Source organism: Canis lupus, chromosome 12 (assembly GCF_048164855.1).
Source record: "Canis lupus baileyi chromosome 12, mCanLup2.hap1, whole genome shotgun sequence".
NCBI lineage: Eukaryota > Metazoa > Chordata > Mammalia > Carnivora > Canidae > Canis > Canis lupus.
In genome coordinates, this window is record NC_132849.1 from 64,454,863 (window position 1) to 64,470,185 (window position 15,323).

The following is a 15,323-nucleotide window of genomic DNA, read 5'->3' on the forward strand; positions in this document are numbered from 1 at the left end:
ATCAAAAGATGATGGATAAAGAAGCTGTGGTCTACATATGCAATGGAATATTCCTCAGCCATTGGAAATGACAAATACCCACCATGTGCTTCGACGTGGATGGAGCTGGAGGGTATTACGCTGAGTGAAATAAGTCAATTTGAGAAGGACAAACATTATATATTCTCATTCATTTGGGGAATATAAATAATAGTGAAAGGGAATATATTCACTAGGGAATCACTTCACTCACTAGGGAAGGGAGAAGAAATGTGTGGGAAATGTCAGAAAGGGAGACAGAACATGAGAGACTCCTAACTCTGGGAAACGAACTAGGGGTGGTGGAAGGGGAGGAGGGTGGGGGGTGGGGGTGAATGGTGACGGGCACTGAGGAGGACACTTGACGGGATGAACACTGGGTGTTATTCTGTATGTTGGTAAATTGAACACCAATAAGAAATAAATTTATATATATAAAAAAGAAACAACAAATACCCACTATGTGCTTCAATGGGGAGGGACCTGGAGGGTACGATGCTGAGTGAAGTCAGTTACCGAGACAAAGACAATTATCATAGGATCTCACTCCCATAATTAACAAAACAGAAGATCACTGCAGAAGGGAAGGAAAAATAAGACAAAATTAGAGAGGGAGACAAACCATAAGAGACTCTTTTATTTTATAAATTTATTTTTTATTGGGGTTCAATTTGCCAACATATAGCCTAACACCCAGTGCTCATCCCGTCAAGTGCCCCCCTCAGTGCCCGTCACCCAGTCACCCCCCCCCTCCTCCCCTTCCACCACCCCTAGTTCGTTTCCCAGAGTTAGGAGTGTAAGATACCTAGGAATACACCTAACCAAAGAGGTAAAGGATCTATACCCTAAAAACTACAGAACACTCTGAAAGAAATTGAGGAAGACACAAAGAGCTGGAAAAATATTCCATGCTCATGGATTGGAAGAATTAATATTGTGAAAATGTCAATGTTACCAGGGCAATGTACACATTTAATGAAATCCCTATCAAAATACCATAAGAGACTCTTTTTTGTTGTTGTTTTTTGTTTTTAATTTTTATAAATTTATTTTTTATTGGTGTTCAATTTGCCAACATATAGAATAACACCCAGGGCTCATCCCGTCAGTGCCTCTTAATGACAGGAAACAAACTGAGGGTTCCTGGAGGGGGCGGGTGAGGGGACGGGGTCACTGGGGGACGGGCGTGAAGGAGCAAACGTGGTGGGATGCCGCACCCTGGACCTCTACCTCTGGCACTAATAATCCACCCACCGTATGTTAATCAATTGAATTTAATTTTAAAAAGCATACATTTGCTACAGTAAAAATAATTTACTATTCGATAAACGAATAAAATAGAAATCCTTGTCCCAACCATATTCTGTGTTGCATTTCGTCATTGCTAATCTTGGCTGCCAAAGCCCTTGGGAGATTTTTTTTTTTAGAAAAGTGGATTTGGTTTTTTCCTTTTGCCAGAAGCATTTACGTGTGCTCTGCTTTCACAAAAGCGCTGTTTTCACGTGGGGGTGATGTGATGTTGTGTGATAAACGTGCTTACTCTTAGGTCATGGGGGGCTGGGCACGGGATCAGGAGTCAGACGCAGAGGCCTCAGCCCCTTAGGGTCCTATCCCACAGGTGGGGGGTTAGGGGACTGCATCCCCACCTGTCCCCACCCAGCTGGGCGGCCACCCCAAGGCCGACTGGGAATGAAAGCCGGGACGGTGGCGTGGATTAAGCCACCGTCCAGGGTCGTGTCCCCACTTTGACCACAGTCCTTGTCACCAGGTTTCCATAGTTCCCGTTGAAATGGGATAGAAAACCCCCAAGAATGGGAGGGAAAACAGGCCACGTTTACAAGACAGCCGTTTCCTTCCCGAGAAGGAGCCCCGGGGCCGGGGCGTGAGTTCCGAGGCAGAATCGGGCTCAGCCTGGGGTCCGAGGGCCTGGCTCACCCGGCGCCGCGAGCAGCCCGGCCTCAGTCCTGCACGGAGCCTGCGCCTGCCCTGCCCCGTACGGCGGGAGCGAGGGTGCACCTGCGTGTGAGCCCAGAGGGGACGGTGCACAGCCCTGAGCGTGTCTCCCGAACCAGCCAGCTTCCCACACAGGAGATCCGCGGGGGCCCCGACTGAGTAAGGCGCAAAACTGAGATTTTTAGGATTAGCCACATATTGTGAATGAAAATAAAACCATCTCCAACCCAGCACCCGACAGCCTGGCGGAGAGACTGTGCCCTTGGCCAGCTCTGCTTCCACCTGCAGCGATAATTGTCATTTTACCCTCCTCCCTGGTCTGCATGGGGCCTGACGGGGCCACCTGGGGGCAGGGATGTCACCTGTGCTGGCAGGACTGGCCAGCAGGAACGCAGAGGGAAGGACACGTGGCTGTGGCCACCGCTCGCTTAGGACTTTCGCTGTTTTCTAATTTTAAAAAAAAGTTGTGCATTTTTTCAGAGCCCCGTGTATTTCTACAAATGTAAATTTCAGCATCAACACTTCCTGGGAATGTATTATTCTCTTCTTTATGATCCAGGAAAGGGACACTTTAAAAATCTACAGTTTTCATGAAAATAAACAACAAAATCCTCGCCAGGTCTTCACTCTGGTGCAGAAGGGCACCTCCTGTTTTCGAGAGTCTGGGCTCTGCCGCAGGTGGAGGCCAGGACGGCCGTGGAGACGCTGCAGGATGGGGTGGCCCAGCTGCGCTCGGGGGGAGGCTCTGTCCCCAGGGCCGCGAGTAGTGACGGTGACCGAAGGGCACAACAGACGCTACGGCGGACGGTGCCTGACGCTCTGCGGACACCATTCCCTTGGAATAATATTTAAAATCCACTTTGAATCCTCTGCCCGTGTCGGTCTTGCCCAGAAGCCGTTACCGCGTGAACGGGAATTGTGTGTGTGACACACGTAGTACCCGCTACGCATGGATATGTCCTAAATATGCCTGTTCTGAGTCTGCTGTGTGCCCGTAAATACCCGCTACGTGGGGCCGTGGGGCTGGGCCCCGTGCACCTGCCTTCCCACACCAGCTGCAGGAAACACCTACCTTTCCCTACAACTGTTTTCCCAAACTTTACCATCTGATGGTTGACCTGCTTCCTGTCCGGGATCCTTCGGAGACCTCAGGCAGTCTCCCTAAGAGACCAAGAGCCTATTAAGTCACTTTTAATGACAAAAGGAGAAAGGACCTTTTCAGAAGCAGTAAACAGTTGAAAAGACAAGGAAACTCCAGCACAGGCTCTCCTTCAGGAGTTAGGAAAGTAATTTAAATTAGCATTTAAGTGCTGTGCTATTTAATTATATAATAGTTTATAAAAGTATAATATTAACATTAAATACTTGAAATTAATTTTCTTTCCGACACGTTTCTCCTACTCATTTTTGAATGAGCGAATGAGCGCCTTTGCTCAGCCCCTCCTTGAGGAAAAGGGGAACTAATGACCCCAAGGCTCATGAAGCCCTCCTCTTCCGGGGGAACCAGGCAGAGGGCTCTCAGCATCTCCCAGCACCTGGTTTATGGGAACGCCGTCCGCTGTTGGCCACGTGGGAGGCGGAGCGCGTGGTGAGAGCCCACCCTCGGGGGACTTGGACACAACGCCAGCGGCGCCCTGGCCCGTCGGACCCAATAGGAACGACCCATCTCTGGAAACTAGTGACGTCTTTTATTGGTATCACAACTATAGGCTCGTTATAAAATCACACACAGTTGCAACAGTTGCAGGAAAAGAGTTATTTCTTAAAATAATTTAACGTTCAGCACTCAACAGAAGCGCCTTCCTCCGATGCTCTGGCTGTCCACGAAGGCGGGATCCACGGAGGCCACCTTTGCTGCGAGGAAGGCGTGAACGCAGTGCAGGACGGCCGTCAGGTCCTGGAATTCAAGTTCCTGTAAGAAAAAAATGAAATAAAATGCTGGAAACGCGCTCTGCTTGTGAGGATGGCCGCGCACACACGGGAGGGTGCATATGCACACACGTGCACTCGCGTGGTCACGGGGCTACAGCGCGGTCAGGTCTGGGCTTTATTCTGAACACCAGGAGCTGCTGGGCTGAGATCCGTGTCACCGTGTCACCTGGGCACTGACCCGGCTGGCGGGTGTGGCCAGGGTCACATGACCCCCGACCCAGCACAGATGGAGCCTTACATACGTGAGACGCAAGGAAGCACCCAGCCTGTCCGTGTCCGTGCAGGACGGGATCTCGTGTCTGTGGTCGTGTTCGATCACCAGACTCTGCCTTTGACGATAAACCTTCCTCGTTTGTGTAGCTGCATTTGAGTGACTTTCTTGGAGCTCAAAAAGCATAGAATCTGTTCAATGCCGTCCCTTGCCCGGAGCCACTGCGGCTCCAGGAGCCCCTTTCTGCAGCCCACGTTCCTCGAAGTTCCTCCGTTGCATGCAAATGAGCCTTAACCTTGACAACTACACTTGATTATTGATGATCGATTACGGTTTAGTTATGCTTTTGCTGAGTAATGAGATGCAAAACGTTCAAGAGGCTGAGGTGCACTCCGGCGACAGCGTCCTAATATTCCCGTGGTTACTGAAGAGTCACGGGGACACGCCATCCAGCCCCACGAAGGGAGGAGGAACGGCACCTGCTCCGGCCGGGACCGGCCTGGAGGACGCTGTGCTGGGCGGGGCGGGCTGTCCCTGGAGGTCACGATCCCCAACACCAACTGGTGAGATTCACAGAGACAGGAGTGTGCGCAGAATGGGCGCAGGCCAGCCCCCTGCACACCGTCCCCCCCACAGCCTCACCTGCCACGCGGCAGGGCCAGCACCCCAGGGGACAGCTTCCACGCCGCGGCAACCCCGACACGGCATTTTCACGTGGGCCTCAGCCTGGCTCTTCCCAAGGGTGGCTCCCGAGCTGGTGGTGAAGCCACGCCCACAGGGATGCTCGCCCCACGCACAGATGTGCACCCGGGACCAATGAGGCGCCCCATGAGGTCACGCACACTTGCATGTGGGACTGAATCCGAGGGCGCTGGGAACAACCGGGACTGGACACCCAGGGCCCCACTTCTGCCTCCCGGGGACCCAGCGGGGGGGGAGCTGCGGAGGGAGCAGGACCCGGGCAGGGGCAGGGGGCTGGGGGTGGTGGGGTTGTAATCTCAGTCCGGCTCCCGGGGAGAAAGATCAGGACCTGTGGTAAGGCCAGGGCGGGGTGGGGAAGGGTGACAGACCCCAGAGTTCACGGGGAGTGGTCACGGGGCAGAGGTGGAAAAACCAAGGCCCCAACCCCCCAGAGGGGCAGGAGGTGGCGGGAGTCTCCCTGGGGCAGCAGGGGCGGGAAACCCTCAAACTTCCAGTGTTGCCTCATGCCTAGAGAACGCACTGGAATAAGAGGTTTGTGGGGTTTCAGCAGGAAACCTGTAGCTGGCTCCCCCCGCCCCACCCCCTAAAAGCCAATCAATCGATCAATGAGAAGAGGAGGACGTGCTGACGCTATGCATGGTCACTGTATTAACGCAGAAAATGCCAAATATAAGAGTGATATTATCTTGTGTCCCCGCTCCCTCTTGGGGTTCCCAGGCTGCTGGTGGCAGGTTCCCCGGACTCCACATACCCTACATAGTGGCTGTGTCACACGGCTCATGACCCAGGTGCCTCGATGGTGCTTACGTTCAGACTGATTTTATCCGTTTCCTAAAGTTCAGAATGTTGACAGATTCTGTACAGTTGCGCTTGGTGCTTAAAAAAGTAGACGTGGGACATTATTTCTTTAAGCTCAATAGAGAGGTGCTAAGAACAGACATTCAGAGACAATGGTGTCGAGGTGACGTGTCCCCTGAAGTCATTGGAACAAGATACAGGCCGAGTGTTGCATCTGTTTCCAAATGGCATGTGCTCACAGGTCTCACATTTTTGTTTCTTCTTTCTTTTTTTTAATTTATTTTTTATTTTATTTTATTATTATTTTTTTTAGTTCCCTGGGTTCATCTTTGGACTTTTCTTCAGTTATATTAAAACTGGGTTGTTGACAGCACACGCATCCATAAAATATGGACAACGCCAATCCCTTGTTGGAGGTAAAGACGATAGCTCAGTGCGGTGAACCTGAACTTCCTTTCGACGCCGGCTTCTCACGTCTTTGGAGAGAGAGGGGGAGCGTGTGCACGTACATGTGCAGGGAGGGAGGGGGCAGAGGGAGAAAATCTCAGACCCCGAGCCGAGCGCAGGGCCCAGTGTGGGGCTCGACCTCACGCCCCTGAGATCATGACCTGAGCCGAACCCAAGAGCCGGATGCGCCACCGACTGGGCCACTCAGGCGCCCCGTCTCACGTATTTTTAAATACTGACTTCCTGCTAACGTTTAGTAAGGAACCTGTGATTTTCAGCAGAATCTGCTAATGTGTTCCAGTGACCACGGTCTTACGCCGCCAGCGTCTCTACCGAGATGGTCTGGGCTCTTCCACGGGACCCCTGTGCCCACGGTCCGCATGGAGGGGACTCGGAGACTCATCCCGTGACCACTGAGGTCGTACCCGCGTGTGGCCGGGCGGCCGCGTACACCGGGCTCCCTACCTTCACCTCTATCTGTCGGCTGTTGAGGTGCTGGAAGAGCAGCTTCACTCGGGTGTTTCCATCATCTGAAGATCCCTTGAGCTGGGAAAACTTAAATCTCCAGAGCACATTCTGCAAAAGGAGGGACTTAATGAGTGATTCAGAAACAAGAACTAGTGTCTAGGCACATCGTAAATACGCTGCTTTGAGGAGCACAGGCAGGTGCTGAGCCTTCTCACCTGGCCCGAGCGTGCACTAACTCCCCGGAGCGCGCCCCGTCTGAGCCAAGTGACCTCCTCCGACCACCGCTTCCTCTCCGTCCCACTGCCCGCCCCGCCCCTCCCCGTCCCATACGCAGGCTCCCAGCGTCGTGTGATCACCGCTCCTTTATCTGCTTGTGAGACTAAAACCCACTACGAGGCCCCCTTCTGCTGCACTGGGCCCACGGTGCAGACGGGGGGGAAGCCAGTCCCGCCCACGGGCCCCACGTGGGGCTCCCCATGGAGCTCCGCGGCCTCACCGAGAGGGCGGTGAGCACCTCACGCCGCTGCAGACACTACGGGTTTGTTACCAAGGAGCTTCAGAGGCGAGACCTGCTTTAGAGATTCTTACTGTTTAATTATGAAAGGGTCTGCAGCAAGTAAAGACTTAGTGGCTTTTACACAAGTCAGTCTTCGGGGACAGCTCACGGGCAACGGCTTGGTCTCCGGGAGAGCCCGGCAAGGTCGAGCTGTTCCATGACGGTGCCGGCCTGAAGCAGCGCCCGTCCTTCTCCGAGGGTCTCAGAAGGCAAGTGGGCTTCCGCCCCGGCTGAGCCCGACCCCCACTGCCCTCAGGGTCTTGCACGTCTTTCTTGGGTTTTCGAATCCCGTCTTGTTTCAGGGCAAAGCGTCAGAACAGGGTCCTTCAGGTGCTGGAGCTCTGTGGGTCTCCGGGAACAATACCGGGTCTTTGGTTTCACGATGAGGAAGGCAGGTCTACGCCGGCCTCGGGGGGCTGGTGTCCTCACTGCCTCTTTACCTCAGAATGAGGAGGTTCTGCCCAGACTCACACTGCAGGCACCGCTTCCTGGGGAGTAGCCTCCAGAACAGGTGGCCCGCTGCCCCCACCCCGGGGCCACCTCGGGGCCACCCCGACGCAGGCAACCGGACAGCACAGTGGGGACGGTGGGGAGGGCGCTGGGCCACTGCCCGGGCCCCAGGGCTCTGCGGCTGCCTCCAAGGGTCAAACCAGCCAAACCCCGTGTGCTGTGGGGCCAGCATGCCCTGGCACTCACGCGGGATCCTGCGCATGGTCATCGGGAAGTGGGGGGCATCGAGGGCACCGTGGTTACACCCGATTCCTGACAAAATCAGCCAGGCCCAAGCAGCCCTGGGGACCGCGGTGAAACCGTACGCGGCTCAGATCAGATCAGGAGACGGCTCAGCGGTGGCCGACTCCCGTCGGGATGACGTTCTAGGAATAACCCCGATAATTAATGTTTCACGTGGTGCCAGGTGTGGAAATACCGCAGACAAAGGGGGATGAAGTGACCGCGGGGAAGGCCCTGCCGGTGACCCTCAGCTGAGTCCTGGGCTACGCTGCCTCATGGTCCAGAACCTTCTCTCCATGCTTAACCCGTCCTACCCCCTCCACCACCCCTGTCCCCACCCTGTCCCCTCCCCCACCCATCCCCATCCCCACCCCACCCCCACCCCATCCCTGCCCCCACCCCCACCCTACCCTGTCCCCGCCCCACACCACCGCCACCCCTGTCCCTGTCCCGACCCCATTCCCACCCACGCAGGACAGGACAGGACAGGACAGGACCATGGGGCAGGAGCAGGGCGGCGGGTGGGGGCCCCCCCGAGCAGCAGCACCTCCTCTCCCGGGGGGCAGTTTCCAAGTCACTTCAAACTCCTTCTGAACTTTTCTTCCTTGAACCTAAAACCCAAACTTTTCCTTAAGAAACGATATGTGCCATTTCCACGGTGGATGCTGTGTCTGCTCGTGTCACCTGACGGAGGTTCTAGGCCATCGTTTAGTGTCGGGACACTGAGCGCTTCTGAAAACCCAGTGGCCCTTCCAGGTGGGGAGGTGACGTGCGCTGGGAGCCGTAGGGAGCGCTGGTGCTGCCTCGCTCGGCCCCGGGTGCGGGGTCTTCCCACCCGCTGGGGGAGGCTGGCCTTGATGCTGGGAGACGATCGCGGGCCTGGGGTTGCAGTGATCCCAGGACCGTCCCGCGTCAAGAGCGTGTCGGAGGACCCTTGCCGCCCGTCCTGTGCTAGGATTCCAGGTTGTGGGTCACCACGCGGTGGCCGTCCCCGCCCACGTCCTTCCTAGCATGTGACTTGTTAACTTGTGACGGTGGGAAGTGGGGCCTCCACGGCCGTGCGGGACAACGCTGTGTCAGGGACGCGGTACCCTGCTGCGCGGCCACGAGGAGTGGCTCTTCCCGCCCCATCTGGCCAGACCCGAACCGCCATCCCCGCTCCCACGGGAAAGTCATCCCTCTTCAGGGTTCGCAGATCTCACGTTTCTGCTCCAGGTCAGCCTCGGCCTCATGGGGCTATTGGATTCCTGCCCAGAGGGGCTCAGGCCCGAGGGCTTCCAGGAGGACCCTGTGCATCACCTCCGCGGAGGTGCGTCACTCTCCTGCTGTGTGCGGGACCGTCCCGTCGGCGGGAGAAAATCTGGATGGGAAGCTCGTTTGTAGACGAGGCTAGCGTGCAGCTCGTGTCCAGCTAGCGTGCAGCACGCCCCCAGGCGGTGAGCAAAACCGCAGAAGGGTCCCTCTGGTCCCAGACCCCAGACGATGCTGGATCGCTCCTCTGTGCGCCCTCCCGGGTGCAGACTCTGCCCACTGTCCAGCGCCACAGGGAGCCCGTCCCGCGGGAGCGGTGCTGCCGTCGGGGAGCCCACGCCCTCTCTGTGGCCTTGGAGCTGGATGGGGCACAGAAACCTTCTTGGTGGTAAATGTTCCCACAAGTGGACCCCATTGTTGTTCTAAACGCCAGTCAGCTGGGCCCCTGTGGGGTTGGCACCGGCCAAGTCCCACCAGCAGCCCTTGCAGTGTCTCCGCAAAATGCTCAGGATTGTACGTCAGGCAGCCCATGCGTGTCTTCCAAGTGTTTACGTTACGGGGGGGAGGGGGTCCTTCCTGAGAGCAGGACGCCCGGCCCGTGCTGGGGGCAGCGGTGTTGGCCACACCATGCAGTGGGGGGACGCGTGGCCCGGCTTGGCTCTGGGCACACAGACGCTGGCCGTGAGGGCGCCGCGGTCACATGGCCACCCTGGCAGGGCTGGCGGCGGCCGGACACACGTCTGCTCCTCGGAGACCCTGTCGCGCATCACGGGGGCCCTGTGCACCTGCTGGCACCTTACCTTTGTCTTGCTGTCGTAGCAGGTGAAGCCCAAGGCGAAATCCACCGTGAAGCACAGGGGGTCTCCTTGCCAGCTGCACGTGTACGTCCTGGACTAGAAAAGAACGTCGGCTTTGAGAAAAGACTCTCCGGCCCCGGGTCTGACGGGAACTCGCTGGAGGCAATAATCCCCCCACGATCACAGCCTCGGTTCTGGCAGGACCCGACGTTTTCCCACAGGCCGTACTCTCCCGCTTTGTGTGCACGGGCACACGTGCCCTACCGCGTGGGCGCCGGGCACCCCGTCACCACACACGGGCCCGTGGGTCCCAAGCCACAGGGAGTTCCGGAAACCGCAGACCCCTGGATCCCTCTGCTACCACGTCCGGGAGGAGCGGGGGCGGCTGCACTCCCTCCACGCACTCACGGCCCCGCAGGGCAGGAGGTCCCGGCCTGCTCCCGGGGAAGCCACGCGTGCTTTGGGGAAAACACTCTGAGGAGCCTCAACAGCCACGCCCAACCTCGGACCCGCGCAGGGGGAGGCTGTGGCCGCGTGGCTCCCTGTCCCCGCCGGGGGCTCGTTTGGGTGGGTCACCTGCTGGGCCGTGGGCACACGGACAAGGCTGGCTTTGTCTCTGGTGCGGGCGCCTGTGTACACACCCACACGTGCACACGCAGCCCCAGGAACAGGTGCACACATGCACACACACCCGCACACGCAACCCCAGACACACCCACACGTGCACATGCAGCCCCAGGAACGGTGCACACGTGCACACACACCCGCACACGCAGCCCCAGGAACAGGTGCACACGTGCACACATGCCTGCACTTGCAGCCCCAGGCACACTTGCACGTGCACACGCACACATGCAGCCCCAGATGCACTTGTGTGCACCCCCCACACACACACGCAGCCCCAGGCACACGTCTCCACATGTCCACCCGCAAGGGACATAAACACAGAAACGCAGAGGCCGTGCAGTACGAGTGTGCACAGCACTCCCAACACAAGCAGCAAATACGGGAAGAGGAACGCGAGTCTCCTGCAAGGCGTCACCTTGCAACCGGGTGAGCAGCTTGCAGACGGGAGCTGCAGCCCCGCAATCACGCGGGACGGGGGACCAGTGCCTTCTGTCCGTCCACTCGGGGGCTCCCATCAGGGGACCCCCTGACTTCCCCTGCCCCCCGAGTTCCACCTCCGCACGAAGGTCAGCCCCCTCCAGCCCGCGGGGCTGCGCTGCCTAATTCCTGGGCCGTGACCAGCTCCGTCTGCCTCCCGCTCCGACGTCCAGCACAGTGGCCGGGCCTCCCTGCAGAGCTTTCCCCGCTTTCCCCTGGTGTCCGTGTGGCGTGGCTGCTGGGACACGGCGTCTCCGTGCTGGCGCCCACACGCCGTTGGAGGCATGAGGAGTGGGCCTCACGAAGCCCGGCTGTTTCTGCTGTGAGGCCCTCGAGCTCATCCAACTCCTTCCAGCTGCATCTCTGGCTCACCCTCCGGGGCCGGGCTGTCCCGGGGCCGCCAGGGCGGGTGGGAGCCCGGGGCCCCTCTGGTCCTGGTGGCGTCGGACCCTCACTGCCCACGGGATGGGAGTTCCAGCCCCTGCTCCCTGCCACTGACGCTGGGAGACGCCTGACACTGCCTGGGGCGCTTGTGCCTGCCTGGACGGGGACGTCCTGCCCCCACTCCCCCTGCGGCAGCCCCTGGAGGGGGACGCCCTGGCCCCACTTCCCCCCCACCAGCCCCTGGAGGGCGGAGGCCTTTGCTGAGGGTGGGGGCGTGAGGTGTCTGTGTGTTTGGCTGCAGTGGATTGGTTCCGTGTAAGAGGCTTCTGGGCACCAGGCTGCCCGTCCTGGTCCCGGGCAGCGGGGAGCAGGCCTTGGTGGGTTTTGGGGTCTGCACCCGTCGGCCTTTCTGGGCCAAGTGTGGGACACACGCAGGAAAGAACACGCGGGCCTTCAACACCGTGTGGTCAGGGGCGCCCGGGGGCTCAGCGGTTGAGCCTTTGCCTTGGGCTCAGGGTGTGACCCCGGGGTCCCGGGATCGAGTCCCACGTCGGGCCCCCCGCAGGGAGCCTGCTTCCCCGTCTGCCAGTGTCTCTGCCTCTCTCCGTGTCTCATGAATCAATACGTAGAATGTTTAATAAAACAAAAGCAACAACAGCGTGTGGTCCTCACGCCCTGCGGCCCCTCCGGGACCCTCCTGACTCACCAACTCTTAAAAGATCACTGAGTTTGTGCCACCGCGTTATTTAACGTAACAAACTGAACACTTAAAAATTAACTCGATCACTACTGAGGATGCGCCCAGGGCCCCGAGGGCTGCGGTGCTGTCGAGATCTGGGCTCGATGCAGATGCGGGGGCCAGGCGGGGGCCAGGTGGGGGGGCAGGAGGCTCTCCATCAGGGCCCACGGCCAGGAGCGCAGCCATGGGGGGGTTGCACGGCGGGTGTCACGTGCCTCTCACACGAGGCTGCAGCTCTCGCCTGTCGGGCTGTGCCGGCCACGGGCGCCTGGTCCCCGCCCTCCGGGTGACGGTGTGCACAGCCCGGGCGCCCTCCCATGAGCCTCCAGGGGGACGGGTCCACGCGCACCTGGGCACCCTGGCGGGGGCGGGGCACACAGATGTGCTGCTTCAGAAACAGTCTGTGGGGGGAAACTGAGGCCAGCGCAGCCGTGGAGAGCATGGCTGAGGGTCTGAGGTCCCCGCAGCACGGAGCCCATGGCCCCGACGGCGAGCGTGCCTGACACTGCAGGGCCCAGGGGCGCATGGAGGCTCCCGGAGGCTCGCACGGCCGTCCCACCTTCCCCGGCGCCTGGGAACACCGCGGCTGCAGAAAGGTCCCGAAGGCGCGGCAGAGCAGGTCTCACAGGGCAGCAGGCTGAGCGAGGCCGTGATGGGGACACGGCGCCACCCAGCGTGTTCCAGGTCCTCCTGGCTGTGCTGGAAGCCACCCGCCGCTGCCACTAGATGGGCGAGCAGGAAGGGGCGTCTGGAGCGTGGGTGTTGGCCCGACTGGGCGACAGAAGGGATCCTGCCCACGAGCGCGAGGTGCCAGCACCGTGAGAACCTGAGCGTGCCGCGGGGTCAAAGGGGACGGAAGGGGATGGAAGGGGACGGAAGGGCGATGCCTTGGGGACCAGCAGAGAGCTCCCCCCCGGGGCGGCAGGTGACGGCGGGACTCAGGCCCCGACTCTAGAGCTGTGTCCTCAACGTGGCCAACGGACGATGGACGACCCACCACGGACCCGCCCTGTTGTCCCCTGCGGAGCCACCCACCCCCGGCCAGGGGGCACCCGACACCCACGCCGAGGGAGCGGTGACGGCAGACGCCTCCCCACACCGCGTGCCACGTGTCATCCTCAGCATCACGGATGTCAGCTGCGTACAGACACCGAACAAGTCTGGGAGATCCGCGCTCTTACAGAACAGGGAAACTGAGGCAGGGGCACTGTTAGCAGGTTTCCCAGGGTCCTGTGGCTACAGGTGGACCGGGCGGGGCCCAGGCTCGCAGCCGCTGGGACGAAGGAGCCTAGCGTGGAGGGTGGCAGGTGGACAGGTCACAGCCAGGAGGAAGCTCCCCTCCCCACCCGGTCACCACGGAGGCCACAGCCATGGGGTGGGGGCCGCAGGCTCTGCTCGCTGACCTGGACCCCCGCGGACGAGCCTAGCGCCTGTAAGGACGGCACGGTCTCCCTTCCCGCGTGAGTCGTCTCTGCTTAACGGCCACCCGGCCCGGCGGCTCTGTCCATCACCGCGGGGCACGGGCCGTCCTGGAACCCACGGAGGGCGGCGCTTCAGGAGCCGAGGCCCGTGTCCAGGGTTTCCGGGCGCCTCTGTGACTGGGAGATGCGGCGACGGCTCTGCGGACGCTCTGTCCGGTCGGCTGCGGGAGGCGCGGGCAGGCGGGAGGGCCCCCTGCTGCTGGCGCCGTGTCCCCCGCCCCGGCCCGCTCACGTGTGGACACAGACCCTCCCCGCCCGGCAGCTTCGTTCTGATGGAACAAAAATGTCTAAAGAAAGCGCACACTGTTTAAGTCTTTCCAGGGTTTGTCACTGGGGACCAGAACTCGGGTGTTTGGAGGGAGCCGAGAGCAGAGGATGGACCTGCGGCCCCTCCACGGGGCGAGCGCGGGGCGAGTGCGGGTTCTCCCCTCGGCCGAGGCGTGCAGGCTGGGCAGGTCCCCAGCGATGGCCACCGACGGACGGACGCCGGGGAGGGACGTCGGGGGATGGATGCCGGGGGAGGGACACCGCAGGATGGACGCCGCGGGAGGGACGCCGCGGGATGGATGCCGGGGGAGGTGCCACAGCAGGAGGGTTATGACAGGTGACGCAGGTCAGTCTGCAGACACAGAAGCTGGCTTCTCGTCTTGGGTGGGCTTGGGGGGGTTACAGTCCAGCGTGCGTGGGGCCCAGCTGGAAGCCTGGCATCCTAGGGACACTCGGTGCATTTCTGGTTCAAAAACGAGCGGCTGCATTTACTCAGAGGGACAACGTTCCCACCGGGAAGAGCGAGGAAGTGGGTGAGTCGTAACTGGGGCGAGCACACACGGCTGCGGTGCCCGTAGGGACGACGCCACCCCGTGCCCACGGCAACCATGCCACCCCTCTAGCCAGTGGAAGCATGTGTGTGTGCACGTCCTGAGGTTCCTGGAAGCCCCGCGCGTACGTCTGCATCCGGGATAGGCTACAGGCACACCTTTGCGTCACGGGAAAGGAGAGACACACGCTCCTTCTTGCGCCCGGAGACAGGGCTGCGGGAAGGCCCACGTGTGCGGAGCCTCGGAGCCGACGGGTGAGCGCGGCACGCCTGGGAAACGCGTCTCCCTTTTGTCAACACCTAACGCGTTTCTGAGGACTCAGCAACAGGAGGCCCCGACCGGCCAGAGGCTCATATGTCAGATTCTCAGTCTGGAAACTGTTTTTCCTGAGGGAACAGCAGCGGCAGGCTGAGCCACAAGGGCCATCGTGCCCGACGGCCCGAGGGAGCCGCAACCGCGCCGCGGGCCTGACGCCCCCTCTCTCCCTGGAGGCCGACCCCGTTCCCGCGGCGTCAGCCAATCCCCAGCTGGGACCCCGGCCCGGGTCGCGTCCCCAGTGCTCCGTCTGACGTGGGGCCTCGGTCCACACGGACGCCCAGGCTGGGAGCGAGTCTTACTCTTCATGTGGCTGCAGTGGGGCTGTTGGTGCACAGCAGGGCAGGTGCACGGGAACCCACACACGTGTGTGCACGGACGGGGTGGTGGGGGTGCCTGACGGGGTGGGAGCCCACGTGGCCGCCCAGAGGAGAGCACGGGACCGGCAGCCCTTCCGGGTCCGGCAGGCGGGAAGGGGGCCTCAGAGATTCTGTGCCAGTTCCCGAGGTCACGGATCGAAGGCTGGGCCTCCCGACTCTACGCAGACATGCACCTTCTTCCCAGGAGGACACGGACGCCACGCCGGCGACGGTGCCTTCGGGCTCTTATCCTTCTTA

At 60.2% G+C, this 15,323-nt stretch overlaps 1 protein-coding gene across 1 annotated transcript in view; it reads right to left on the reverse strand.

The window, feature by feature from the left end:
• Nucleotides 1-3,657: 3,657 nt before the first annotated feature.
• SNTG2 (syntrophin gamma 2) overlaps nt 3,658-15,323 on the reverse strand; it is an 85,516-nt gene continuing 73,850 nt past the window's right edge. The window contains exons 16-18 of the mRNA XM_072768947.1: nt 9,869-9,961; nt 6,527-6,637; nt 3,658-3,883 (exon numbers count right to left, since the gene is read on the reverse strand). Coding sequence (XP_072625048.1) covers nt 3,758-3,883; nt 6,527-6,637; nt 9,869-9,961 — 330 coding nt within the window. The 3' untranslated portion in view covers nt 3,658-3,757. The remainder of the gene's footprint in view (nt 3,884-6,526; nt 6,638-9,868; nt 9,962-15,323) is intronic.